Raw genomic sequence first — 23,632 nt, 5'->3', positions numbered from 1 at the left:
GCCAGTCAGATGGACTTTTGTCTGAACTTCAGTCTCCATCAATTTGACGTCTTCCTTTGATCAACTTAACCGCCACAATGAAGTTTGCGACAAGTCTATGTCAATCTGTCCGTCCAATATTGGGAAGCTCTTTCATTCGACCCCTGGAGCTTGTCCGCTGGGCTCGCTTCCAAGCATTCGAGGCGGATTTTGATCCTGAAGAGTTGGGAAAAGCAAGATCATGGCACAAGTCCTTCAACGGTAGCCAACTCCCCAAGGGGCAAACGACTTATGCCCGGTCCAGTGGCCCGGGTGGTCAGCATGTCAACAAGTAGGCTCCTCGCATATATACTGGATATTCCGGTATCTCTAACCTCTGGCTTGCATTTTTGCTAATGTCATGATAGAACGGAGAGCAAAGCGGTCACGGTTTGGCCTATCAAGGACATCTTACCAGTCTTGCCTAAATTGCTACACCAAGGCATCAGGGCATCAAAATACTACACAGCTAGATCTGATTCTCTGACATTCCAAGCTCAAACGCACCGCCAGAGAGATGCCAACTCGGAGGAAAACCAGCAAAAGCTCGTCGACGAGATCCAGAGGATATATCAAGAGACAGTCCCTGGCGAAACAAGTTCTGACAAGAAGAAAAAACATGCTGAGATGTGAGTTGTCTTTTCATACACCAATGCACCTGAGGGCTGACAAGGAGTGTAGAGCAAAACAATTCAACGAGGGACGACTGAGGCAGAAGAAACAAATGAGCACCAAGAAGCAGAATCGACGTTCTTTTGACTGAGCAGGTTAGGAAATGTCCAAAGTGTCGACACCTGATTTTCGGTCCGGCAAGAAAAGGTGATGATGGATTCCGACCTGGCGGGTGTTGCTGAGTCGTGGCACCAAGCTCGCCCAGCTGCTTTTTCTGCCCAGCTAACAAAGTTGGCGGAACCGAGACATGCAAACACCAGGCCGCCAGCCGGTCGAACTACGGAGGAGAGAAGATATTGGTGTGGGGTAGGGTCCAGAGCTGGCCAAGCACCAAAGAACGGCCGGCTGGCAAACAAGAGGGGTTCAGGCCTGGACCCTGAACTTTGACTCAGAAAACGGCATTTCAATAGCATGTGCCAAGGACGGAATGCTCACTATTCAAGACGGCAGAGAAACCTGCGTCGTCTGTGTTAGACATGGGTAGATGTATGAATATGTGTACGTTTTTTCATACGGAGATGTAGATATTAGATGCAAGACTCGCTCAGAAGCAGATCAAAGAGTGGTGGTGGCTGCTCCGGCCAGACATCTGAACCGTTTGCAGGTCAGCCTCAGACCAGAGCTTTCCCATGATCTTGTCTTAGGACTTGAATAAGGCTGGTATTACCTATCGAGAGGAAATCTGATATGAAGACGAGCAGCTGACGGACTGGTTGGGGGCCGTTTTGAGTAAGTACCAAATAGAAGCTAGAACGCACCCACCGAGCAGTTGTCAGCTGGGGTGGGGACCCCAGTTCTCATGGCTGGGCCCGGGCCGCCTCGTCAGGCCGTCAGCATCCATCCAGCACCCCCATCCTGAATGGGTCGCTTCATTATTAACAATACCTAGTAAATTGTCGTGGAAAGAAATACACGTATGAAGGGGTCCAAGGGGGGGTTCCTCGACAAAGCGAGAGCGATCCTCAGGCGATCAGTGGTCAGAACAAGAGCCGGAGCTCCTGTGCTGGGAATATTGTCAGTGAGCTGTCTCCAAGTTGCGGGACCATCCCATCCATGTTCAAGAGAGAATGAGGGTCCCTGATGTCTCGAGCTGAACGACCTGGCGCATGTGGTGCTTAGATGCTAGAGTGCCCCTAATGCCCATACATGTCCACTATCTTCGGTGTAGCGGCGTGTGGTCCACTTGTTCGTCTCTTCCATTCCCATCCAGTCTACTCCGTATGTATCTCCGCAACCTCGAATCCTTCTCTTTCTCTTCACTCCCACTTCCTCCCATCGTCGTTTTTTGGTTTCCAAATTCTCCAAACACCGTCTCTTCTTTCCACCACCATCGCGTGCTCGACGCCCGTCAAATTGATCTGCGACATAGCGTCATAGTGACAGCACACCACCCCCTTCATCTATCTGCTGTGTGCCGATTTGATCCTTGCGTCCATTTCACACTGGCCCCACGAGACCCTCTCAAGGGGCAGTCAACACGACCAGGGACCGTCGATCATCAAATCAGCCCAATAATCCAGCCAAACACCTGCCGTGCCCACTTTGTCAGCTGCTCGCTCCTTTGAGCAATCTTGGCCAGATTGTTCTCAGACTTCCACCTCGAGCCTCGAATTCTCTCTTCCTGCGACTTGGATACGGAGACAAATTCTTTATCAAGACAATTTTGCTGCTTGTCTCATTCGCCCTACCATTGTCGAACCAGCCCGTAATTTTGGTGCTAGCTTTGTCGAGTGAGGCTAACCGCCCCCAAAAAACCGCTGACCGATCTTCGCCATCTGCTTACCCCGCCAACATCTTTGATCTCGCGACCGCAACCCGACCGACCGACCTTTATCTCCCGAGCTATCGCCTGACCCTCTTCGATCGTTGGGCGACGCTCGTGGCCTCGATTCTTTTCCCCCTCCAGCACCCTCATCACATTGTCTGTTGGCCGCAGCAATGGCTTCCAACGGCGCCAACGGAGCATCTCCGTCACCTCAGGTTCAGCCCTGCAGGTACAAGGTCGGCAAGACGCTTGGTGCCGGTTCCTACTCCGTCGTCAAGGAGTGCGTTCACATTGACACCGGTCGCTACTATGCCGCAAAAGTCATCAACAAGCGATTGATGGCCGGCCGAGAGCACATGGTACGCCTTCGACTGCCTTCCTCTGCATCCTTGACCAAGAAACTGACACAACCCCTCTTACAGGTCCGCAATGAAATCGCTGTCCTAAAGAAGGTCTCCATGGGCCACCAGAACATCCTTACACTTGTCGACTACTTTGAGACGATGAACAACCTCTACCTCGTGACCGACCTAGCTCTCGGCGGCGAGCTCTTCGACCGCATCTGCCGCAAAGGCTCATACTACGAATCCGACGCCGCAGATCTTATTCGGGCGACGCTCTCCGCCGTTGCTTATCTGCACGACCACGGCATCGTCCACCGCGATCTGAAGCCCGAGAACCTCCTGTTCCGTACACCAGAAGACAATGCAGATCTCCTGATTGCCGATTTTGGACTGAGCCGCATTATGGATGAGGAGCAGTTCCACGTGCTGACCACGACATGCGGTACCCCTGGCTACATGGCCCCCGAGATCTTCAAGAAGATTGGTCACGGCAAGCCTGTAGATGTATGGGCGCTCGGTGTCATCACCTACTTCCTTCTGTGCGGTTACACGCCATTCGACCGCGATAGCGATTTCGAGGAGATGCAAGCTATCTTGAACGCCGACTACAGCTTCACCCCCTTCGACTACTGGCGGGGTGTTTCCGATCACGCCAAGGATTTCATCCGTCGCTGCCTCACTATTGACCCGAACAAGCGCATGACGGCGCACGAAGCCCTGCAACACCCCTTCGTTGCTGGCTACCTCAACAACGGCGAGGGCGAAGGCCAGAACTTGCTGCCCACTGTCAAGAAGAACTTCAATGCTCGTAGGACGCTGCATGCTGCAATTGATACAGTTCGTGCCATCAACAAGCTTCGCGAGGGCCAGAGCAATCTGATGGACGGGGCCAAGTCGAAAGAGCCCGGACGTGGCGCTGCCGCACTCAAGACCCAGCAAAACGCAAGGAAGGACGATAGCGCCATCAGCCTCGGCAACGGGGCCCACAAGGACTCAGGCTATGGAACGCAACCCGAAGCCGATAGCAGCCAGAATGATGTGGTCATGTCCGATGCAGGTCCGGCACCCAGCAGCGTCCCAGCAAGTTTGCGGCCAGGCAGTGAGCAGAACAAGGTCGTGGAGACGAGCAAAGGATTGTGGAGTGGTCCAGCATTGCGGCGATAGCCTCGTCGTAATGCGGCACCATGTGTGAAGGTCACGGCACCCCACAACGAAAAGCACGATGCAGACATGAGTCTCCTTACAGCAGCAATGAATATTCTTGGTGGATCTCACGCTCCTTCGGGACTCAACTGTCTGCGCAAAGAGACTCTTAAAGGTCTGTTTGCCAACATGCGAGGCGGTCGTGAAGCAAAGCGATCAGGCTCTTTGTCGGATCGCATTGTGTCTGACAGCATATGGCTCTATGAGAAGAATGTGAGCTTGGGGACGAAGAATTGGATGACGGGAGAAATGGCAGGAAAACAAGATACCTCGGGTTGATGTCCGCGGACTGGCTCCGTCATTGGACACACAACGGATTGGTGGCTGATTCGCGGAACCACCCCTTCACTTTTCTTTACGTTTTGATGTGCAGGCGACTTCCTATAGGCATATATCGAGAACAGGACGACACACGGCCTACTTTAATGGGAACGATATGAAGGAACTTGAGCCTCGTAAGACGTGATATATGAGATATGTTCAGTGAGACAGCCACTTGCGTACGGCAAAAAGCTGATGAGTTTCTTCATAGGTATGTTGGATGATCTCACAGCTTCTGGTACACGCACTGCAGTAGGTAAAAATGAGCAGCAAGTGAGAGAGCAGCCCCAAGGCGAATAATGGACGTGTCTGGCTTACTTATGATCACCAAACCACAGCAAAGCCTGACATGAAAGTCATTTACCTATACGTAAAGTCAGGTACGTAGGTGTAGATCGGCGGTAGGGATAGAGTTTGATTGAGATGGGATGTCGCTACTAGACCCAAGATCTATCCAAGACCGTATTCCGGCGCCTCTCATTGGCCGGAACCGGGTCAAAGCATCGACGCAGCGTTCCGGCATCTGAGCGACGACCCCCCTTCTGCTCTCCCATCTTCCCACAGACTCTCCTCCCTCACTGGCACATCTCAGTGGCCACGTTCTTTCTTCTTGCTTGCTTGCCCTTGCTTTTGGTGTATCTTGTAACTTCCAGAAGGATTCTAGGCCCGATACTTGCTGCAAACACCCGAAGTAAGATCCACTACACATCTTACCCGGTTGCAATGACGGAGAGAGTCAGACGAGCCCATCACAAGTCGAGACTCGGCTGCAGGCGCTGCAAGACGCGGCGAATCAAGGTGAGCTCTGAACGAGGCGTCCCGACCTTACGATCACCGCGTCCCGGGTGCAGGGGGTCGGACGGGTTTCTCACTTGATACCTTACTGCATACCTTCTTACATGTCTACCTACCTTATACGCAAGTACAAGTACTGACCATACACAAAAGTGCGATGAGGTCCGGCCCGCCTGTGGAGGTTGCACAAAGGCGAACCTGCGGTGTGATTTCATCGATTTACAATCCCGCTTCAGTCTGAAACCCACTTCTTGTCCGCCGGCGCCACCCTTCATATTATCGTCGTCATCATCATCATCATCATTAATATCGTCTGCATCGTCGTCCTCGTCCACAGCATTATCCCTGACATCCCTGACTCTCATACGGCCGAGTAGTCCTCCAGTATTAGTAGACATCATGACCGACGGCATGAAGTCGCGCTTCTTCCGGCACTACCTGGCCATGACGGCCTCGTACCCCTCGACTGACCAGCAAAGTTGGTCGAGCTGGATTACGGACCTCGCCGTGACAGATCGTACTCTTATGGACGCTGTTCTCGGGTTTGCGGCGTTTCACCTCCGACGGTCCGCGGCGAGGGTGGATGACAGCAGCAGCAGTAGTACTTATGCAGCAGCAGTGTCGGAGGCCTCGCATGCTTACATGGCGAGGGCTATCGAGGCGCATTCGAGACAAATTGTGCGCGAGGGGATCAACGCGCAGAATGCTCCCGTTGTGATGGCGACGTGTACTATCATCATGTTCCACACCAGCGCGAACCAGTCGTTTCTCGATAGCAACGGTAGCGGCTCGGATGCGGGAGAGGGGACGGGGGCGGGGTCGCGGGTCCCGCATCACTGGTTCACGCCCTTTCGGAACGTCAACGCGCTATTAAAGGTCGCTTTGCCCGGGATCCGGAATAGTAGGATAGGCCACCTCTATAAACCAGAGCGGCAGACCTCATCACAGCAAAACGAGACGCCGAGGCCAGCAAAGCCGGGGGCGTTTGACTTCCTGCTAGAAGACCTCGATGAAGAAAAGACAGAGCCGGAGACGTTGGAAGCGTATCGTATCGCTGTCGACCGTCTCGATAAGATCCAGGGTTCGGCTCTGCAGCGTGATCTGCTGCGGTTCCCTGCGCACGTCCCGCCGCGGTTCGTCGAGTTGTTGGAGGCGCAGGACCCGAGGACGTTAGCTATCGTCGGGTACTTCTTTATGCTGTTGAGGAGGGCGACGCATTTGTGGTGGGCGCAGGGTGCGGCGGAGAGGGAGTTTGACGGGGTGATGAGATTCTTGCCGAGGGAGTGGTGGCCGAAGATGACGTTGGCTGTCGAGGAGTTTGAGTGGGTTGAGAGTTGAGAGGTTAGCATATGGTTCTTATCCTTTAAAGCGAGTGTATGTTTAGGTTGATGGGATGAAGTGGTATGATTTCTGCTTTTTGTATAACGCGAGGATGGTTGAACGCTCTACTTAGACCTATACTCACACAGGATTATCACGAGGCTGATGCCAATCTTGGCTAGACTCATGTAAGTATAACCTCACGACGTCCCTTTAGAGATTTCTAATCGTTCTCAGAAGCAGAAAGTAGCGGTGAAGGAATTAGATTAATGGGACAGTAAGTGATCTAAGTCTCATATGCGTGGAATCTAGCAAACTTATATCCATTCATATAGCTCTGCCCCATCCCGATATTACCACCGTTCACCAACTGACGATGCCAAGCAGCTTCTCTCACCAGAAACACCGGCAATGAGAAAACCCCCATCTAAGGAGAAGGAGAATCCTCAACCCACGCAACACCACCAACAATACCCTCATAAATCCTTCCATTCGCACCGAGCTGCAGATGCGACGGACCGGGGTTAAACACACCACCAGCACCAACCCTCTTGCGCCAAATCTCCTGTCCAGAAGCATAATCAAACGCCGCAATGTACCACACATACTCTCCGCCCACAGCGAGCTCCCGGTCCTGCGTGTACGCGTACAAGATACCGTTACTCGTCGACAGCGTGATCATGGTCGCCACGATAGGCAAATCCCATACCAGCTCGCAGCTCTCGTCGGCATTGACCCGCACGCGCGCCACGCCGGGAGTCACCTGCGTGAGGTTATTGTAGCTGCCGTTAACGTCATCCTCGCTGACGTCTAGGAAGGAAGGCGAGTTGTAGCAGTTGGGGATCATGGCGCTGTACGTCGTCCCGTCAAAGTGCGACGTCAGCGAGGCCTCGTTGAGGCTCGCGCCGGGCGTGAAGAGCGGGACGGAGCAGACGAAGCTCGAGGTTTGGCCTTCGGCCATGGCGGAAGCCTGGCGATAGACGTTGAGGTTGATTTGCGAGTCGGCGTTGTCCGTCATGGCGACGTATTTCTGTCCGAGGAGGCTTGGTGTCGCGCCGGAGCCGCGGGAGAGGCCGCCTGGCTTGATACCGCTGCCGGCGAGGTACGTCTCGTTCCAGGCCGCTACCACGCCGCCACCGTTGGCCGTATCCGCTTGGAAAGCATAAAAGTGGCCCCGGGCGTCGGCGTGGTCTTCGGGGCCGGCGGGACCCGTGAGGACGTAGATGTTCTTCCCGTTGACGGCCATGCCGTTCTCGACGATTTGGTTGTCCAGGGCGGTGCTGAAGATGGTGCCGTCGGGCTGGACGTAGCCTATGGTGGTGGTGTTGCTTCCCTCAAGGCCGACGAGGGGCGCCGGCGTGGCGACGAACCAGAGGTTCTCGTCGTCCGTGTACCCGGCCATGGCAATGATGGAGCCCGAAGGGAGACGGGACGAGACGTCGACCTCGCGGATCTGGGTGAAAGTCGTGGAGGTGCCGGTGCCGAGGCGCTGGATCTCCATGATGAAGCCTTCGAGTGTGGGCATAACGACGTGGTTGTCGACGACTTGCCAGTAATTCGAGGCGGCAGTACGTCCCGCCGGCGCGGTCCATTGGACGAGAACGTCCATGGTCTCCGGGTCCAGCGCCGCGAGGCAGAATCCGATGGGCGCCTGGGAGGAGACGCACTCCAGTGCGACGAGGAGGCTCGTGCTGTTCTCCCAGAACATGTAGCCCGTCTGCACGGCAGCCGAGGAGGCGACGGAGGAGATGCCGAGGGGGCCCATGTAGTCGTCGCTTCGGGTGTTGCCGCCGTCAATGTGGGCATGGAGGGCGTCTGGGGAGAAGCGTTCCTTGGGGCGGAGGGGTTGGGACGTGGCTGCTTTTCCGATGAAGTCTGGGGCCGTCACGTTTTGGGAGTCCGCGACGATGTCCGCCGAGGCCTAGATATTCCAGTAGGTGAGAAGACTTGAAGTTGTAGAGGGTTAGAGATGGGAATGGGGGCGTACGACGAGCTTGGCCATACAGGCTACCATGGCCGCGGTGAAGAAGTTGACTTGCTTCATCCTGAGACTAGCGATGCTCAGGCTTTCGAGTCTGTGAGTAGAAAAGAGAGTGGATTGTAATTAGGAGAAACAGGGCGAGGAGGAAGCTTGAGTGAATGAACGTTGTCCTTGACTGTTGAGAAGAGAGGCATCTCATCTGAAGAGAGATGTAGTCAACTTATACAAATCAACAACCATATCGAGCCTCATCACGACTGTATGATCTACCATGGGCTGCAGCATTGCCACCAAGCAAGCATCCAGGTACAAGGCTATTGCGCCGCCTCTCCCTAAGATCTTCGGATCCGTGTATCCCCACATGTATAGTCGCATTACGGGGGCTTGTTCATAGCCAAGAACCCACGGACTAGCCAATGAGACAGCTTCAAATACGATACCGTGCCTAATTCAGGTATACAGCGTCCCCGAGACTGGATCATCTCCCCGGTTCTCTCTCTTCGTTATTCCATCGATCGCTCTACGTCGCATACGGTCCTCATTGGATGATCACAGGCTGTCTCCGTCATTGTGTATTGGAGATGGATTGGCACTCATTACCGGTTGTCCCGAGCATTGTCTATACGCCTTGTGATGCGAAAACGAGGCTCTAAGTCGACCTCCTATGTCCATCGACACAGCCTCATGCGTTGGAAATCACCGTCAATGGGCTGGAACATATTCGGGACCTTCCAGCTTGGCATGATGAAAATGTTTAATGTCTCTGGGACTTCGTTCCCGCTCGAGAACACACGCAGTGAGCGAGTGAATCATTGTGACTCTGAAGTACTCTTGACCTACCTTGATCGAATTAATTGGGATAAGCACGATATTGTCGTCCCTTGTGATGACTCTGCAGGCGGATACTCCGGCGGTTTGTAGTGGCAGTTCATGGCCATCCTACAGCTTGTCTAGATTAGTTAAACCATAGAGACACGACCTTAGATAGAAATATAGAGTATAGGCCTCCGTGGCTGCCAAGACTCAATGGGGGAAGCTGCCGAGGTCTTCTCGCGGAGACCCTCACCATCGATGCGATCTAAGTTCGCTCAGTCCAATGTAAGGTATTCCAATACGATAGGACATTCCTAGGCGTCGGATAGGATGATATTGACTGCGGTCATATGGGCCTATGTTCCAGCATACAGTCAGTTGAAAAGGAGCATGCGTTTGCTATGATAGACTGACATGATGATGAACTCCGGATTTTCCACATAATCAAGGAGCTACTTGTCGAAAGTTTTACCGCAAATCGACAATGACATGTTGCAATAAACGGGGAAAAGCGTGGGCCTATGAACCGTTGACCCAAAGACAGGCCGTGGGAAAGAGAAGCCTTTACCCCGCCATCACCAAATCTGTATCCATCGCGCGTCTCTGACTAGTACATATCTCACACCTCCAGCTGCCCCTTTCCATCTACAAACAGTACACTATACCACTCTTCATCTCCATTTTGGCATATTTCATCCCAACCAATGAATGAAAAGTTCCCCGGCTTTTTCGAACCGTCATACACCCTAACGCTCTTCTTCCCATCAAGCTCTTCCTCCGCCGCCCAGTAGACCACCTCGTTCCCGCTGTCGCCACGAGTGAGAAGTCTCGCTAAGGGCACCAACTTTCGATTCGCATCAAGAGCCTGGACCACGAGATCCCGCAAGTGAGGATAAAACCACGTCAGACTCCACCAATTCTCCAGCCGCCACTTCTTCAGCCCAAAGATGTAGGCGTTATGATGTATGCCCACGGACGCGGTACCAAAGAAGAAGTCGGTATAGAGCGAGACGTTGCCCCAGCTGTGCCCCGGCAGAGGCCGAGGGACGTCTCGCAATTCCTCCGGAATGCTCTGTACCCTCACCTCGCCCGGGACCCCAGCCTTTTCAGACTCCTTCTTGATGGCCTCGGCGTCGTCAAGCTCCACAAAGTACCCGTCGTCTTCGGAGGAGCAGGTAGGCGGGATCGTGGCAAACTCATAATCCAGCCCGATCCCAAACTCAAACTTTTCGCCAGCCAGCGCCGCGTCTGCAATTCTCCGTACCTCTTTCGGCATGCTCCCGAGATGCTCTTCAGAAACGAAACCATTCCACGTTGAAGAGAGGCCACGAACCCAGTGGCGATAAACCTCCTGGTCTCCAATGACCTCTGCGATAAGAGCCTGGTCGATCCAGAGCTGCCGCCCGCTACCCGCGGCTTTTTCAATCTTTTCCTTGCTCTTGCGCAGCGCGCCCCGCAAAGATCCGATAGTGCCCATGATCATCCCGCTGTTGACGCATCGGGGGCGAATCTTTTTGTATTTCCTCGCCGAGTCAAAGACATAAGGTAGAACTTGGTCAGTCTTGTCGCCGTAGAAGTCTCGTGGCAGGGGTGAGTCTGGCCAGTAGTCGTATCGCGGATCGGACCCTGACTCCCAGTCCGGCTGGCAATCTTTGGCCGCGGTGACGATGATGTTCTGCGTCGGGGGGCTAATGGGGAACCCGCTCTTCAGGCCGCTTTCCTCCCATTGTCTCTGCACCCGGATGTTGGCTTTGCGATTCAGCTGGTGGAAGCGCTCAATTAAGACGGATGGCGGAAGCTGAAACCAGATGTCGTAGGCGTCTACAAGGAGAACGAGATCGTTTTCGTTCACATCTTCCCCGTCATCTTTTTCGTAAAGAGCATCGACGACCGCCAATAGTGACTCTAGTTTCGCAATATGAGAGCCTGCAAAGTGCCAGTCGGGCCTGTTGAACTCCCCATTCCAGTTTAGAAGCGTGGGCATGGGGTAGCCTAGCGCCACGGCCGACATGACTGTCTTGCAGAGGTTAATGTTTGGTCCGTCGGCGGGCATGAAGAGCCGCAGTCGGCGTGAGCCCCCTGTGTCAACAGGAGTTGAACCCATAAGTTTTTCAAGGTCTGTTCCCGTGATTCTTCTTTCTGCGTCACTGCCATGGATGAAGTGTCTGAACTCTGCAGGGAACTATGAAGATCGTGTTAGTAGTACCCCAAGAGCGAAAGAGAACGGTGGACTTACAAAGTTCGTCAAGACAAAGCCAAAGACGCCCATAAAGATGATGACAGGTAGGATGAACTTCACAATATCGGCACAATATTGACCTGACCTGATAACCGGGCTCCGGCGGCGGTGTTGAGCTTCGCCATCCCACATGCTGCTTTGCGTCTCAATTTTTGATTTCGACCACCGACGCCATGGAAACGTAGCTGACGCCATTCCAGGCATCATCATGTTCGCAGAGGTAGACACTGATGGATGATAGAATGGCCTTCCCGCCTGCGGCACATTCTGCTTATCAGACAAATACCCGACTTAACGAGTCTGCCAAGCATCGCATTGAGAAATGAGAGCTGACGACGCCGATAAGATGACAATCGGCCGGCATAGCTGCGTGCTGCCGTTACGGCCATATGGATCGACGGGTCCGACGCGGGGCCCTAGTTCCCTATCAATTGCCGGGTTCATCCCACGTGGTGGATTCGATTCGTCCGGACCGGGTTCTGGACAACTCACCCACTACCCTCGCGCATTGGGCTCTCACCTAACACGTGGAAGTCGAGCAGGTCTATCATTGATTCCTCGACATAATCCGTGACGATCGTGTTCCCTTAATTGATCTCGAATAAGGCTGCGCGCAGCCTTTCTTCTTTATACTTCTTGAGAGGGAAACCCCCATGTCTCAGTTCGCGGTTGCAGGATGTCGTGAACCTTAGAGACACCCCGAGGCCTCGCTTTCGCGATGGCGTCGAAAAGTAAGACCACGGCCCGGACCGCGTGGTCTTTCGACGAATTTCGGACTTTTTTGGCTTTTGCCCTGATAGGTGAGTTTACTCTTTAACTGATGACGGGCAGAAAGCACTATACTGCAACCACAATTCGGCATAAACTCATACGAACCACAGGCTTAGCCAATACAATCCTACCGTCCCTCATTCATGCCTCAAACTATCTCATCATCCCGTACCCCCGCCACATCGTCATCCTCATCGAAGTCACGCCGGTACTTCTCACTAAACTAACCCTCCCGTTCGTCATTCACCGCATACCATGCCGAATCCGACCGCTTCTCGTCGCGGCGGTATGGGTCGTTCTCAAGCGAATTGCAGATGACACGCCGCCGAACGTGCCTCCGCCAATACGCATTGCTACTACCATGATTGCGTCTACCACATCGGCGGTCACGGAGGTTTGCTGTCTCGGAATGATCGGGCACGCCGGGCTTCCGGGGCTGGCGGGGTGGGGCTTCGGTACCGGCGCGGGGGTGCTGGAGAACGCCGTGTGGCCGTTTCTTTTGACGTACGGTGCCGGGAAGCTTTTGCGAAGCGCTACCACGTATGTCTACTACGGTGTAGCTCTGCTTCTGGTGGCTCACTTTGTTGTATTGCCTCAACGGTCCTCGAAAAGGGGTACGAAGAATGACGCGCGAGGGAAGCAACGAGAGGACGCCAGTGCCGAGGAAGGACAATCCTTCTTGCGGCACGACGAGGCCAATGGTACGAACCACGAGCGAAGCAGGTTTGAGTTGCTCCGCAATCTCATGCGCTCGGAGATGTTGCCTCTCTTCACAGCATCCGCAGCCATCTCTCTCTCACAATATGGCCTCGCCAGGCCGCTCGATGGATCAGCGTTTGATACGTTCGCCCACTTTTACGCAACATACGGCATGACGCTCCATCTAGGTGTCTGGATGGGACGGTCATCGCTTAAGCTTCTTCCGACGCGAAACTTCAGGCTTCACCTGACGGCTCTGTGCGCCTGGACGGCGGTTGCGTTCTTCAACGCCGTGTTCCTCGTCTCAACGCAACTGTCCTTTTTCTTGGTCTTCTTGATCGGTTTAGCGGCTGGATCTGTGTATGTGAATGTTTTGGCAAGGCTGGTTGGAGAAGGGAGGGATACGGTTCCTCGAGAGGTTTGTCTTGGGGTTGTTACTGTTGGCGATGCGGGAGGTGTACTCGTTGGTGGCGTGATGGGTGCCTTGCTCGAGACGTCCATGTGTAGCTCGCTTGTCGATGGCAGACGATGGTGCCGTAGAGCCCGGTAGATAGGTAGCTAAGTGAGTGACACAACAGTCCGATGATTAATATATCATTAATACCTTTCTCCCTTGTATCTTTAATACTATCCTTGTCATTATCTCAAGTGCTCAATCCTTCAGGTATAGTAATCAAGAATATACTTTGAGAAGTAGAGAACAACAATAGAAGTAGAGGAAGTAATAAGGGGAGGAATAGAGGGCGGAATAGAGAGAGCAATAAAGAGAGTGATAGAGGTATTGATAGAGGCAGTGATAGAAGTCGTCGAAGAAGTAGGGACGAAGGTTGTTCTATTGTCTATTTAATTGCCTCGATGATCGGCGTCCACTTGTTGGAGAACCCGTCTGTTGGCGGCTCTACCATCTATACCGGCAACATTGGTCTCACTGTCGTGGAGCTCGAGTTGGCTGCGTTTGACATGATAGGTGGTAACAAGTGCTGACTGCCTGATATGGAGTCTGAACTTTACAAATATTCCTAGCCTCGTTGGCTCAACTTGAGCACATACAAACACCCACCTAGAGCTGGTCCAAGAGCTTCTCTGCTGCGTAATCGACATTCGTTCCAAAGTTATGCGCCTGGGTCTGGTGAAACCGGTTAGCAAGGTTAAAACCGTGAAGTCGGCGGGACATACCTGAAGACAAATAAGCCCATCATCCAACACAACCTCCCCGTACGTCGCATACGCCATCTTATCCACGATCCGGAAGTGAATCTCCCCCTTCTAAGCAGCCTCATTGAACCCTTCCCTCAACATATCATCATCATCAAACTTTTGATACCTCATCTGAGACCTCAGCCCCTCAAAGTACATCCTCGTAAAAGCACCAATGTTCACCTCCCAATCACTCCTCACCTCGCTCCCCTTCTTCTCCGCCGCAGCCTTGATCTTTTCAAAGTTCGCCTCGAGATTGGGACACAGCACAATGTCAGGCCTCTCGAGCATATCCGCAAACGACTTTCTCGTCTCCTCGATCTGCGGATCATAGTCCCGCCTCACGGAATTGCGCGCCGCAAAATTCATGGGCGCGGCGGACCCCGGTGCGGGAGGCGCGGCATTCAAGGCGCTCAGGAGACCCTGCGTCTCGAGGGCGGAGCCGATGTTGACGCCTAGATTTCTTTCGGAAAAGACGATCGCCAGCACGCCGTCCTCCTTGACGATGACGCCGCAGTAGGAGACGCGCTCGCCCTCGGGGCGGTCATCGAGGTCGATAATGAGGGAGTGGGCGTGGCAGATGGAGTTGAGCTCGGATTTGCCGTCTTCGCCGTATCTTTCAATGAAGTACTTGAGGTTATAGATTGCTGAATCGACGTAGCTGGTTTTGATTGTTAGATTAGAGAGCTCGGATACGCTTTCGCGTCTGGATCTTACTTTTCGATGCAGCTTCCTAGGCGCTCTTTGGCGTAACCCTCTTCGGCGTAAGGGTAAAGCGCGATAGGGCTGATGTCCTTGAGCGTCCACTCTGTGCCCAGGACGTCAGAGAGCTTATTCTGGAAGTCTTCTCTCTTGTTCTCCCAATCATCGCGGACTCGGAGGTGGTCAGTGACTGAATACTTGACTTGAGACATCAGTACATACTGTTCTTCCGCACGGCGAGAGGGAGTCTCTCGGCAGGAGGCAAGCGAGACATGGTGATTGATCAGACGAGTAAAGAAAGTGAAGTTCTATTCAGATTGATGAGATCAATTTCATCTAGTGTGAGAAGTCGTCTGAATACAAGCCTTTTATCCTTTCATCCATTATTTCAGCTCTTGAAGCCTAGCTTGAGTCATCGGATCGAGTGTCTCGCATTTCCCCCTCAGTTGTGAGCCTCCTTTCTCAGCTCTCCCTCGTGAAGGATGAAACCAGCCTCACTATTGACTCTTGGCCCGCCAACGGCCACTAGTCGCGCTCAATCACAGGGTTTAAGTCGCGACTAAGTATTCAGCCTGACGATGCTAGACAGAAAACAGCGAACGAATGTAAAGAATGTGGAGGTTATTCTTTGACATCTGCCTATCCTCGCCGCTTATTTTCTCCTCATGTTGAGCATTGTGGACATGAGTGAGTGAGGTTCGTGGAGTTTTGGTGGTGGCGCATCATGGGGCATCGCGCAACAGTTCAGACAGTCATTCAGGGGTTCAGGAACACTAGCTTACCTAAGGTAACCTAAGGTAGTTAAAGATGGTAAAGATGGTAATGATGGGTTCGCTGAGCAGTGAGGGGAATTGCGGGGTGACATGTCGATCAACGGGCGCCTCCGTGAGTCCATTACCCATGAGACGAGTCTCGCATGTCGTAAGTCGTAAGGATGTAAAACATCGATAATCGATCGGCTTACCAAATGGTGCTCGGCACTGCATCTACGCATCACTGCGGAGTTTTGGGTGCCACTATGAGGGCTGTGGCAGTGTACGGAGGAGTAAATTGGTAATCCAGCGTAGGAGCGGCGGCACATACTCGAAACCGGCGCCCGTCTCTTAATTAAAGTGTTGAACTATGTCTGCGGACCCGGGAGCTGCGGGCGCGGGCGGGAACACTTGTCGGATGAGAAGGAGGCCGCCAACGCGCCGGAGAGATCATACAGAGTACACTACTTTAGGATGAGATGCAAAGGTGGTTGAACACGAGTGACATCATCATCCCTGGTAATCCGTCCGTCTGTCTCCGAACATTTTTCTTCGGACCGGACCGTTGGCCGTGACACCGTGGTGCTATTGTTGTCTCCTTCCCCGGTCTTGGTGTTCCTTTTCCTTCCCTCACCGTCTGTATGAGTCTGACCGTAGATGAGTTGTCGACAACCTGGAAAGTCGAGACTCTTAATCGCAGGGATGTCGTGTTAAGAGGACAGCTGCAACCCGGCACGTGCCTTGGTCATTGACACCTAACCTAACGCCCCCCTGAGAGGCTCAGATGTGTACAAAGTACGGATGCTCCATACTAAACTCTGCTTGTTGTCACTTGGATTGATGGGTCATTGATGGGTTGTGTGTGTTTGCGCGGCGTGCCGGCCGGCCGATGGAACCGCTGGGCTGTGGCATGTTCACGCGGGTGGCCGCTTCTGGGGACCCGCGCTGAACCATCAGCTCATCATCTGACCTGATGCGTCCCACCCATTGCAGATCCAGCCGCCGTGCCCCGGACCAGACTAACTGCACCGTTCAGCGGTAGCCTGGGTTTAATTGCTGCGTAGTAGAGGTAGGGATAGTTTGTTAGTGGACTCCGTAACGAAGGGCTCCGTACCGCCCGTAAGCTATGAGGTGTAAAGATGCAGTGCTTGGTTTTCTCTTCTCTTTTCGGAGCTTACAGGAACGCACTTTACCCAGCCAAGGTTTCCGCAACGTCGTATTCTCTCGAAACCCAGATCAACAAGTTCCAACCCCCGCCGACTACACCGTACACGTGTATTGTGTCATTTTCATTTCATTTCTTCTTTTTCCATAAGTCCCATATGGCATGATTGACGTGGAAAACGTACTCCGCCTCCCCCCTTGTTGCCTTTTTGCGCGGCCTGGGATGGGTGTGACGCCACATGCCCAGCTGCATGCCACCGTCCTGCCGGGCACCTCTTGGCGCCCGATCTTGGCGGCGCCGGGGGGGAGGCAGAAGTGTCACGAAAGTGTGTCCAAGTGGCCAGGGTGGATTATCGACTGATGCGTCTAGCTGCATCGCGGCTCCACTCCTGCTGCTTGGGAAGGTGAATATCAACCACCGGATGACTCCCCTTATAAGTGCGGGAAGGAGGAAAGAGAGATCTCTTGTTTCTCATCATCATCACCATCATCTCATTCATCTGATACTCAGATCCAAACACCAAGAAACTCACTGCCCAAAACATATTCACGCCTGGCATGACAACTCTGTAAGTTCCTTTCATAACGGAGCCTCGCATCATGCCTATCAACGACTAACATAACTCAGACCCCTCAAAGTAAAGGTTGCAATCCGTGACCACTGGACCAAGGAAGACAGCTACCTCCAGCAAGCCCTCAAGGCTCTCCGAGACGTCCTCGGCCTCGAAATAGATGTCAACCCGGACTGGCAGATCCTCCTCACCCAGCTCGACGCAGAGTACGCAGACAGGACCGACTTCGTCGCCGCCGTCGCCGGCACCGTCGAAGCATGGTGCCGCGCCGCGACGGAGCTTCTCGAGGACGAGAAGAATGAGGAGTGGACCAACACTCTCCTGGACAAGCTGAGACTCACTTGGTCGAGGTTGCGACTCTTTGTCGAAGTGAGTGACCCCTATTGTCTTGTACTCGTAAGAAACGTGAAAGTTAAACACGCAAACAGGTCGCCAGCGATGAACACGCCTCAACAGCATGGTCCGACGACAAAGGAGGTTTTCTCATCACCCTCCCCAAACTCCGCCTCATAACCCCAATGGACCTCCACCCCCTTTTCAAGTCCGAAATCAAGGACTGCTTCGCCGACCACCACAAGCAGCTGCCCCCTTACTCCGCCTCTCCGACAGAAGACTGGGCCGACCTGGAAATGGACGCCCGTCTGAACCGTCTTTCTGTCGGCGGTACGGGCCATCTCCGCCAGCGCGCCTCCATCAGCTCGACGGCATCGCGCGGACCGCAGGCAGATTTCATGCCCAAAGCAGACGCCCTTCCGCGCCCGGACGAGCTGCTGCAAAAGGCGCCGTACCACCTCATCGTGTACAGCCGCGGCGCGCACGAGATTGAGATCCAGGGGAGCCACAGCGCGACGCTCAAGTTTCTGGCGGACTACTTCAAGAAGTGGAGGAGGACGAATCACCAGATCAGCAGCAAGGTAGGAACCTCTCTCTCGAGACTTAATCACACACAAGAAAGACATTGCAGTCACTGACAAACGAAACGCAGCCTCCCGCCGTCGAGGTCAAGCTGCACCAGTGCGCCTTCGGCATGGGCGCGAGCATCGACCGCCTGGTACTCGTCTCGGAGCACAAGTACGGCGGCGCCTTCATCCTCACGCCCACCATCATTCTTTCTCTGGTCGAGGGCGTGTTGGGGTATAAGCCCGTGTACTCTGACGCCCACTCGTGGACGTACCGGCGGGATACCGAGTTGAAAGCTTAAAGAGGCGTTCGTGGCGGGACCACGACGGAATCGGATCCCGGGAATTTGGGGTCATTGTACAGCATCGGATGGGAAATAACGGAACATCAGGCCATGGAAGGCCCATGGTATGGAAAGGGGAGGATGGATTTTTTCACGATGCTCATGACCTCATAATGTTAAGATCTAATAATGCGAGAAGACCTCATTACTCATTATCTTCATTACTTCGTTTGCTTTCCTAATATCGTGAAAACGGTGCTGCGAATGCGGCTCTCATTTGAGCATACCCTTCCTTCACTCGCCCGCGACTTCAGACGACAAGCAACCGTACCTGAGAATCTTGCTTGGGCCATCTGATATCCACGGCCGCGCCGGGCCGCCAGCAGATCAACCTCAAGCAGCCGGACTCCGAAACTCCGCCTAAGGAAAAAAGGCCCGATGCCGTCACATGAAGTCAAATAGTGCTTCCGCTATAAACAATCAAGTGTACTACGGGCCAGCAATCGCAAAGCTAAATGGACACGTTCAATGGGAAATCGAACCAACCCACCAAATCACTAGGTCCATTCAGCTTCCTGACTGCTGGCCTGTAGCAAACTTCTTCTTTCACAGCGGAAGCTTTCCAGATTTAATCAGTCTCATTTCGCCGCCTCTTCCAGTACTGCCGGAGAAATCTGACCCCCGCAGCCGCAGCCCCAGTCCGTCCAATGTTATGTTCGTCGGGAGCACATTTCCGCCACACCGGGGGCGACCGGCGCACTGATCCCCACCCCCATCCCGGGGCCCGAAAGAACCGGCCCCGTCCCCCCCCCCCTCCTTTCGGGGTCGGACTAGACATAGAAATTGGGTATTGGCGGGGCCGGACTTATCTTCTCCGACTGACAACTGAGAGAAGATTGTATGGTCTGATAAGCTCAAGGTTCCGCCAGCCACATCTGTGCGAGCTGCTGCGGTCTTGATTCTATTCTTTCTGTGCAATATATGCGTTCTGTTTAGTTCTGCCTGCTTGCGCCATCGTCGTCTGAATGCTTGTGACGGTAGGTCGATTATAATCTCCATAGCTGGAGATATTGTTATAACTGCCAGGTGCTTCCCGAAGGACCATATTCTCAGTCCAGGTCTGAGAGAGATGGAATAAGCCCAACCAAGTCTCAGCCTCGATTCCCGCCCATTCCATACCAAATCCCTTTACATCCCTGCACAAGTTGCATCCCACGGCTTTCCAAAGACTCCAAAGCGAAAATAACAATGCCCTTCAACGCAGAAGCATACGACCTCAAATGCCGCCAAATGTCTGACGAAGCTCTCATCGCAAGACGATCCCACTACGTCCGCCAGGTCGCGAGCAGCTCGACAGCGACAGCGCTCCACACAGCAGCGGGCGCCGTCACTGCGGGGCTCAGCTGGCTCATGGTCCCCTACGACGCGGCACGCATCCGGAACGCGCGCAGGAAACGGCGGATCCTCGAGAGGCATGCCGTCGAGAGGGGCCTGGCGGTGAAGACGAAGAGGGGGGACGTGTTGGTCCCGATGGCGCTTGGGGTGACATTTGGCGCGGTTGCGATCGAGGGGGCCGAGGTGTGTGCTGATGTGCTGGTGGGGAGCACCGGCGGGTCGACTTCGAGCGCAGCGGCGCATGGTGTTGTCAAGGGGGTTGCTCATGTTGGGCTTGATGCTGGTGTTGCGGCGGCTGAAAATGCGCAGGCCAAGAGAGGAAAGATGAAATTTGATGAGAGGTTGATGGGGGTAGGTGAACGAGGTGGTTCGATGAGTGAAGAATCGGAAGAGAAATGAGAGCTTTCGGCGTCAAGACGAACGCATGGCGACGTTGGTCTTTGGGGTCGACGGCGTCGCTCATTTCGCTCCAGTCGGTTCAAAAGAGAACTTCTACTGAAGGGCGTGACATGCCCGAAGGATAGCCATAATTCGATTGAAGAGATTCAATCATAAGAGTTGAGTGGAGTGTTGAAAGCTCGCGATACTTTTTAGAGGCGTCTTCTGAATCTGAGGTGAGGTGTTAGTGAGCGAGATCTCAAGATAAGTGAGGTGAAAGACAAAATTGCTTACCGGCAGCACCAAAGTAGACCGCACATAGCGGGTACTAGGACAACCAAGAGACCAGCGCTCCAGTATCGCGTGCTCAGGCGATGAAGCTCCTTCAGCCTGCGCTCGTTCTCCTCCTCCTCCTCGTCGATGATGGCCCACTCATTGTCCTTGCTCCAGTAAATGTCAAACTTGCCCTGTCGGATTGAGCCGTGCTTGATGTGGACCGACTGCATGGCTTGGTGGTGTGTATAATGCCTTTTGGCGGTGTTGATGTTGTTGCTGTTGATGATGATGTGAGGAGCCTTCGAGGAAGCTCCAAAGGTTGGGGGGTAAACAATTCCTAGTTGGATGTTTGCTAATCGGCAGGTGAGAAAGATGAGGAAAGACCCATCCCCTTTGTATGAAAATAAATTTCTCGCCCTCGAGTCACTTATCAAAAAAGAGGACGCCTGAGGACTCCGTAGATAGGCGTTAGACCCTTGATAGGGAGGCGCGTAGGGCAGAAAATGCGCGGCGCCGCAGAGATGGCGAAACGAATTCGAGATCGGCTCGGGTTATTTCCAGTTTTTATTATGGGACCCGCACACACCGTTCTGGACCACAAGCTGCCTCCTCGAGTCCTTTGACCCTCCTTTGCCGCTCTGATGGGCCCCTCCCAAGCGTAAAACAAACAGGTGTGTGGAATCGGTGGGTATTCCGAAGGCGCAGGGAGCGGCTTGCGTCAATTTTCGGCGGCCCGATAATGAAATGATTGACAAGATTTCAAGATGGCGCGAGCCGCGAACCAGATGCCAGGGCTGAGGCATGCGGACCTATTCTTGACAGTTTTTTTTCTCTTCCCGTTCTTAGCCAAGCTAAGATATGCCTAGGTCCCCTGCTTTCCGGTCTTGGATAGCTTTACTGGTTTAGCTTACGGCAGCTTCTTCACCGTGACTTATCTTCATTACCTTATGAAGCAGGTAGCTTCGGACATGGATCCATTATTTGTTGTCCATTTGTTGGGAGGAAACATTTTCTCTCTCGGGACGCGCGCCACAACAACCATTGCGTGAGCCGCCCTGCTTTTTGCGCATTCGATCAAAATAGCTCTGGCGTATCTTACTCACAATGAGGCGGTGTCCCTAGTCCATTCATCCGCTATTACACGGAAGTGAGCAATATGAATGACGGACGAGTGTCATGCCACTGCTTAAGTAAGGGGGGAGAATACCTGAAATGATTCGAGAATGTCGTCCAAGCGGAAACAGAAAACCGAACAAGGCTGAGTTTCACGGCCGGACACATGTCAAGCCCAAGCAATTTGATTTGAACATTTTACTTTTTACATACGGATACCTTTCGGATAGACATGGGTCCCGACATGAAGGATGGATCCCGTTGGGCATGCGTGTTTTTTGCTGGCATAATTGTCTCCCAGCCGATTTTATCAGGGTCCCCATTTCATCGACAGGGGCAAGACCGCAGCCGGGCAGCTTGCAGGCGAAAAAAAGAGAGACGGACCCACTACCCGCCACTCGGTGAGTCATTGCGATAAGGTAGGCTCCACTCACACACACCTCAAAATGGATCCTCATCGGCCCGCTGCCCGTCTGACATTTCGGTGAGGGTTCTTCACCGAGAGGAACATCACCAATATCGTCGATATCGGCTTCACGCAATGTGTGACCTATGAGCAAGTCGACCCAGTGGTGTAAGATTATTTTCTGTCATTTGGCTCTGCCAATCAAACATATCTCAAGTGATAATTCATGTCGCATGTTACAGAACAAAAGGTAGAAGTCGCTTGTGTCACATGGAGGACTTGAGATACCTAAGTCAAGTCGCCAACTTTGCCAACTCAAACTTAAAGACTTCATTAATATAATTCTCGCACGCCATATCTTCCTCTCCCTCGTGTGCGCTGTTTCGCGTATCGTGATACATTAAGCCACGACACTGACTCCAGCTTGCACGTCTGGGCCCCTGCATCTTACCGCGCCTACATGTCTGCGATGCAATACCTTGCCTTGGCGCATCACTCATATGATACCTCGAGTATAGACCTCTCACTTCAAAATCTTTTACCTGAAATACGCTAGATCGGCCACACAAATGCAAAGACAAAGGTACACGATGTACACAGTCTCTCCCTGAATCTCATGTGGCGGTTGTTTATAAGTCCTTGTTTTTCTGCCTTGATTCTGCCGTGCTGATACCCCGCGAGGCTGGTTTGTCAAGGCGAATTTCACCGTGCAGCTCCTAAAGTTGGCAGTCTATCATGCACTTATATATTAAAGTCCAGTGAGAGGTTTCTCTTGTCCTTCCCTCGCCACGCATCATAGCGAGCAGGCGTTGTGATAGTTGAGTACCAACTCCGCACTGGTTTCCTGCGGTCTTCAGCACAACAACACTACAGTGTCCTACGGCCCAAATTCACAAAGCACACCACGCAGCCAATCTTGGCAATCCTTGCTCGTTCTGGTCATAGGTATACAATGCTGAATACTCACGAGCCAGGGACCAAGATCCTCGGATGGAATGTCTTCCCCCTCTTCACTTAAAACTATCAGACATAGCTTAGAGAAATGCAAAAACTCAAGCAGAACGGAATGGCTCGGTTCCAGATCTCAGATTACAGCCCTACGATAGCACCGGAATCTCCGGTGATCGTGATGCCCTGCCTCCATCATAGGTCTCTGGCGCATTGCCCGTCCTTATATACCCTCACAGAGCTCTCTCTATAATCCAACACCTGTTACAAATAAATAAATAAGACAAAAGATGTGGTAGTAGATATTTCGGCACCTATATAAGGCAGGTGCCAGTGTGGCGTCCATACCTTTCAATAATTCCCGCGGCACCTTCCCAGAAAGCAACCCAGACCGCCCACGAGGCTCCATATCCAATGAATCATCACCAAGTCCTCAACAACAAGTACCTGGGCCGTATGGTCGAGGGGTCAAATTCGAGCTGCAGAGGTCCCGGTTAGGCAGTGAAGACTCCTGTCTATTTCGGGATCCAAGTTCGAATCCTCGATCGGTCGTCCCATTGTTGTTTTTTTGCTTTTTAATCTTCATGCTCTCTCTCCTTCCTTCC

General features: G+C 53.2%; 10 protein-coding genes across 10 annotated transcripts; 5 read left to right on the top strand and 5 right to left on the bottom strand.

Annotated features, from left to right (window-relative positions):
- Window positions 1-77: 77 nt before the first annotated feature.
- CLUP02_06280 (uncharacterized protein) lies at window positions 78-6,456 on the top strand (the record flags this gene model as incomplete). The annotated part of the gene is made up of 17 exons (XM_049285280.1): window positions 78-310; window positions 387-647; window positions 700-767; window positions 833-920; window positions 1,027-1,170; window positions 1,245-1,294; window positions 1,460-1,553; window positions 1,622-1,704; window positions 1,810-2,234; window positions 2,270-2,555; window positions 2,627-2,814; window positions 2,878-3,915; window positions 3,994-4,215; window positions 4,495-4,561; window positions 4,662-4,703; window positions 4,772-5,121; window positions 5,272-6,456. The coding sequence occupies 17 exons, from the start codon at window positions 78-80 to the stop codon at window positions 6,454-6,456; spliced, it is 4,824 nt and encodes a 1,607-aa protein (XP_049142423.1).
- A 409-nt stretch (window positions 6,457-6,865) lies between these two features.
- On the bottom strand, window positions 6,866-8,482 carry CLUP02_06279 (uncharacterized protein; the record flags this gene model as incomplete). The annotated part of the gene is made up of 2 exons (XM_049285279.1): window positions 6,866-8,359; window positions 8,426-8,482. The coding sequence occupies 2 exons, from the start codon at window positions 8,480-8,482 to the stop codon at window positions 6,866-6,868; spliced, it is 1,551 nt and encodes a 516-aa protein (XP_049142422.1).
- Window positions 8,483-9,851: 1,369 nt separating this feature from the next.
- On the bottom strand, window positions 9,852-11,681 carry CLUP02_06278 (uncharacterized protein; the record flags this gene model as incomplete). The annotated part of the gene is made up of 2 exons (XM_049285278.1): window positions 9,852-11,414; window positions 11,469-11,681. 2 exons carry the CDS (start codon window positions 11,679-11,681, stop codon window positions 9,852-9,854), a joined length of 1,776 nt encoding a protein of 591 aa, XP_049142421.1.
- A 508-nt stretch (window positions 11,682-12,189) lies between these two features.
- CLUP02_06277 (uncharacterized protein) lies at window positions 12,190-13,491 on the top strand (the record flags this gene model as incomplete). The annotated part of the gene is made up of 2 exons (XM_049285277.1): window positions 12,190-12,271; window positions 12,353-13,491. 2 exons carry the CDS (start codon window positions 12,190-12,192, stop codon window positions 13,489-13,491), a joined length of 1,221 nt encoding a protein of 406 aa, XP_049142420.1.
- A 510-nt stretch (window positions 13,492-14,001) lies between these two features.
- Window positions 14,002-14,174, bottom strand: CLUP02_06276 (uncharacterized protein; the record flags this gene model as incomplete). Its single annotated transcript, XM_049285276.1, has 2 exons — window positions 14,002-14,067; window positions 14,118-14,174. The coding sequence occupies 2 exons, from the start codon at window positions 14,172-14,174 to the stop codon at window positions 14,002-14,004; spliced, it is 123 nt and encodes a 40-aa protein (XP_049142419.1).
- Window positions 14,175-14,207: 33 nt separating this feature from the next.
- CLUP02_06275 (uncharacterized protein) lies at window positions 14,208-15,114 on the bottom strand (the record flags this gene model as incomplete). Its single annotated transcript, XM_049285275.1, has 3 exons — window positions 14,208-14,799; window positions 14,856-15,012; window positions 15,063-15,114. The coding sequence occupies 3 exons, from the start codon at window positions 15,112-15,114 to the stop codon at window positions 14,208-14,210; spliced, it is 801 nt and encodes a 266-aa protein (XP_049142418.1).
- A 2,200-nt stretch (window positions 15,115-17,314) lies between these two features.
- Window positions 17,315-18,529, top strand: CLUP02_06274 (uncharacterized protein; the record flags this gene model as incomplete). Its single annotated transcript, XM_049285274.1, has 4 exons — window positions 17,315-17,325; window positions 17,385-17,697; window positions 17,757-18,242; window positions 18,314-18,529. 4 exons carry the CDS (start codon window positions 17,315-17,317, stop codon window positions 18,527-18,529), a joined length of 1,026 nt encoding a protein of 341 aa, XP_049142417.1.
- A 1,230-nt stretch (window positions 18,530-19,759) lies between these two features.
- Window positions 19,760-20,305, top strand: CLUP02_06273 (uncharacterized protein; the record flags this gene model as incomplete). The annotated part of the gene is made up of 1 exon (XM_049285273.1): window positions 19,760-20,305. One exon carries the CDS (start codon window positions 19,760-19,762, stop codon window positions 20,303-20,305), a length of 546 nt encoding a protein of 181 aa, XP_049142416.1.
- A 191-nt stretch (window positions 20,306-20,496) lies between these two features.
- On the bottom strand, window positions 20,497-21,363 carry CLUP02_06272 (uncharacterized protein; the record flags this gene model as incomplete). The annotated part of the gene is made up of 3 exons (XM_049285272.1): window positions 20,497-20,515; window positions 20,579-20,912; window positions 21,147-21,363. The coding sequence occupies 3 exons, from the start codon at window positions 21,361-21,363 to the stop codon at window positions 20,497-20,499; spliced, it is 570 nt and encodes a 189-aa protein (XP_049142415.1).
- A 165-nt stretch (window positions 21,364-21,528) lies between these two features.
- Window positions 21,529-23,525, top strand: CLUP02_06271 (uncharacterized protein; the record flags this gene model as incomplete). The annotated part of the gene is made up of 10 exons (XM_049285271.1): window positions 21,529-21,605; window positions 21,683-21,733; window positions 21,796-21,909; window positions 21,975-22,078; window positions 22,163-22,247; window positions 22,503-22,591; window positions 22,657-22,764; window positions 22,886-23,076; window positions 23,140-23,199; window positions 23,406-23,525. 10 exons carry the CDS (start codon window positions 21,529-21,531, stop codon window positions 23,523-23,525), a joined length of 999 nt encoding a protein of 332 aa, XP_049142414.1.
- Window positions 23,526-23,632: the final 107 nt, after the last annotated feature.

This window comes from Colletotrichum lupini, chromosome 3 (genome assembly GCF_023278565.1).
Source record: "Colletotrichum lupini chromosome 3, complete sequence".
Taxonomy (NCBI): domain Eukaryota; kingdom Fungi; phylum Ascomycota; class Sordariomycetes; order Glomerellales; family Glomerellaceae; genus Colletotrichum; species Colletotrichum lupini.
This window is presented reverse-complemented; position numbering and strand designations above follow the sequence as displayed.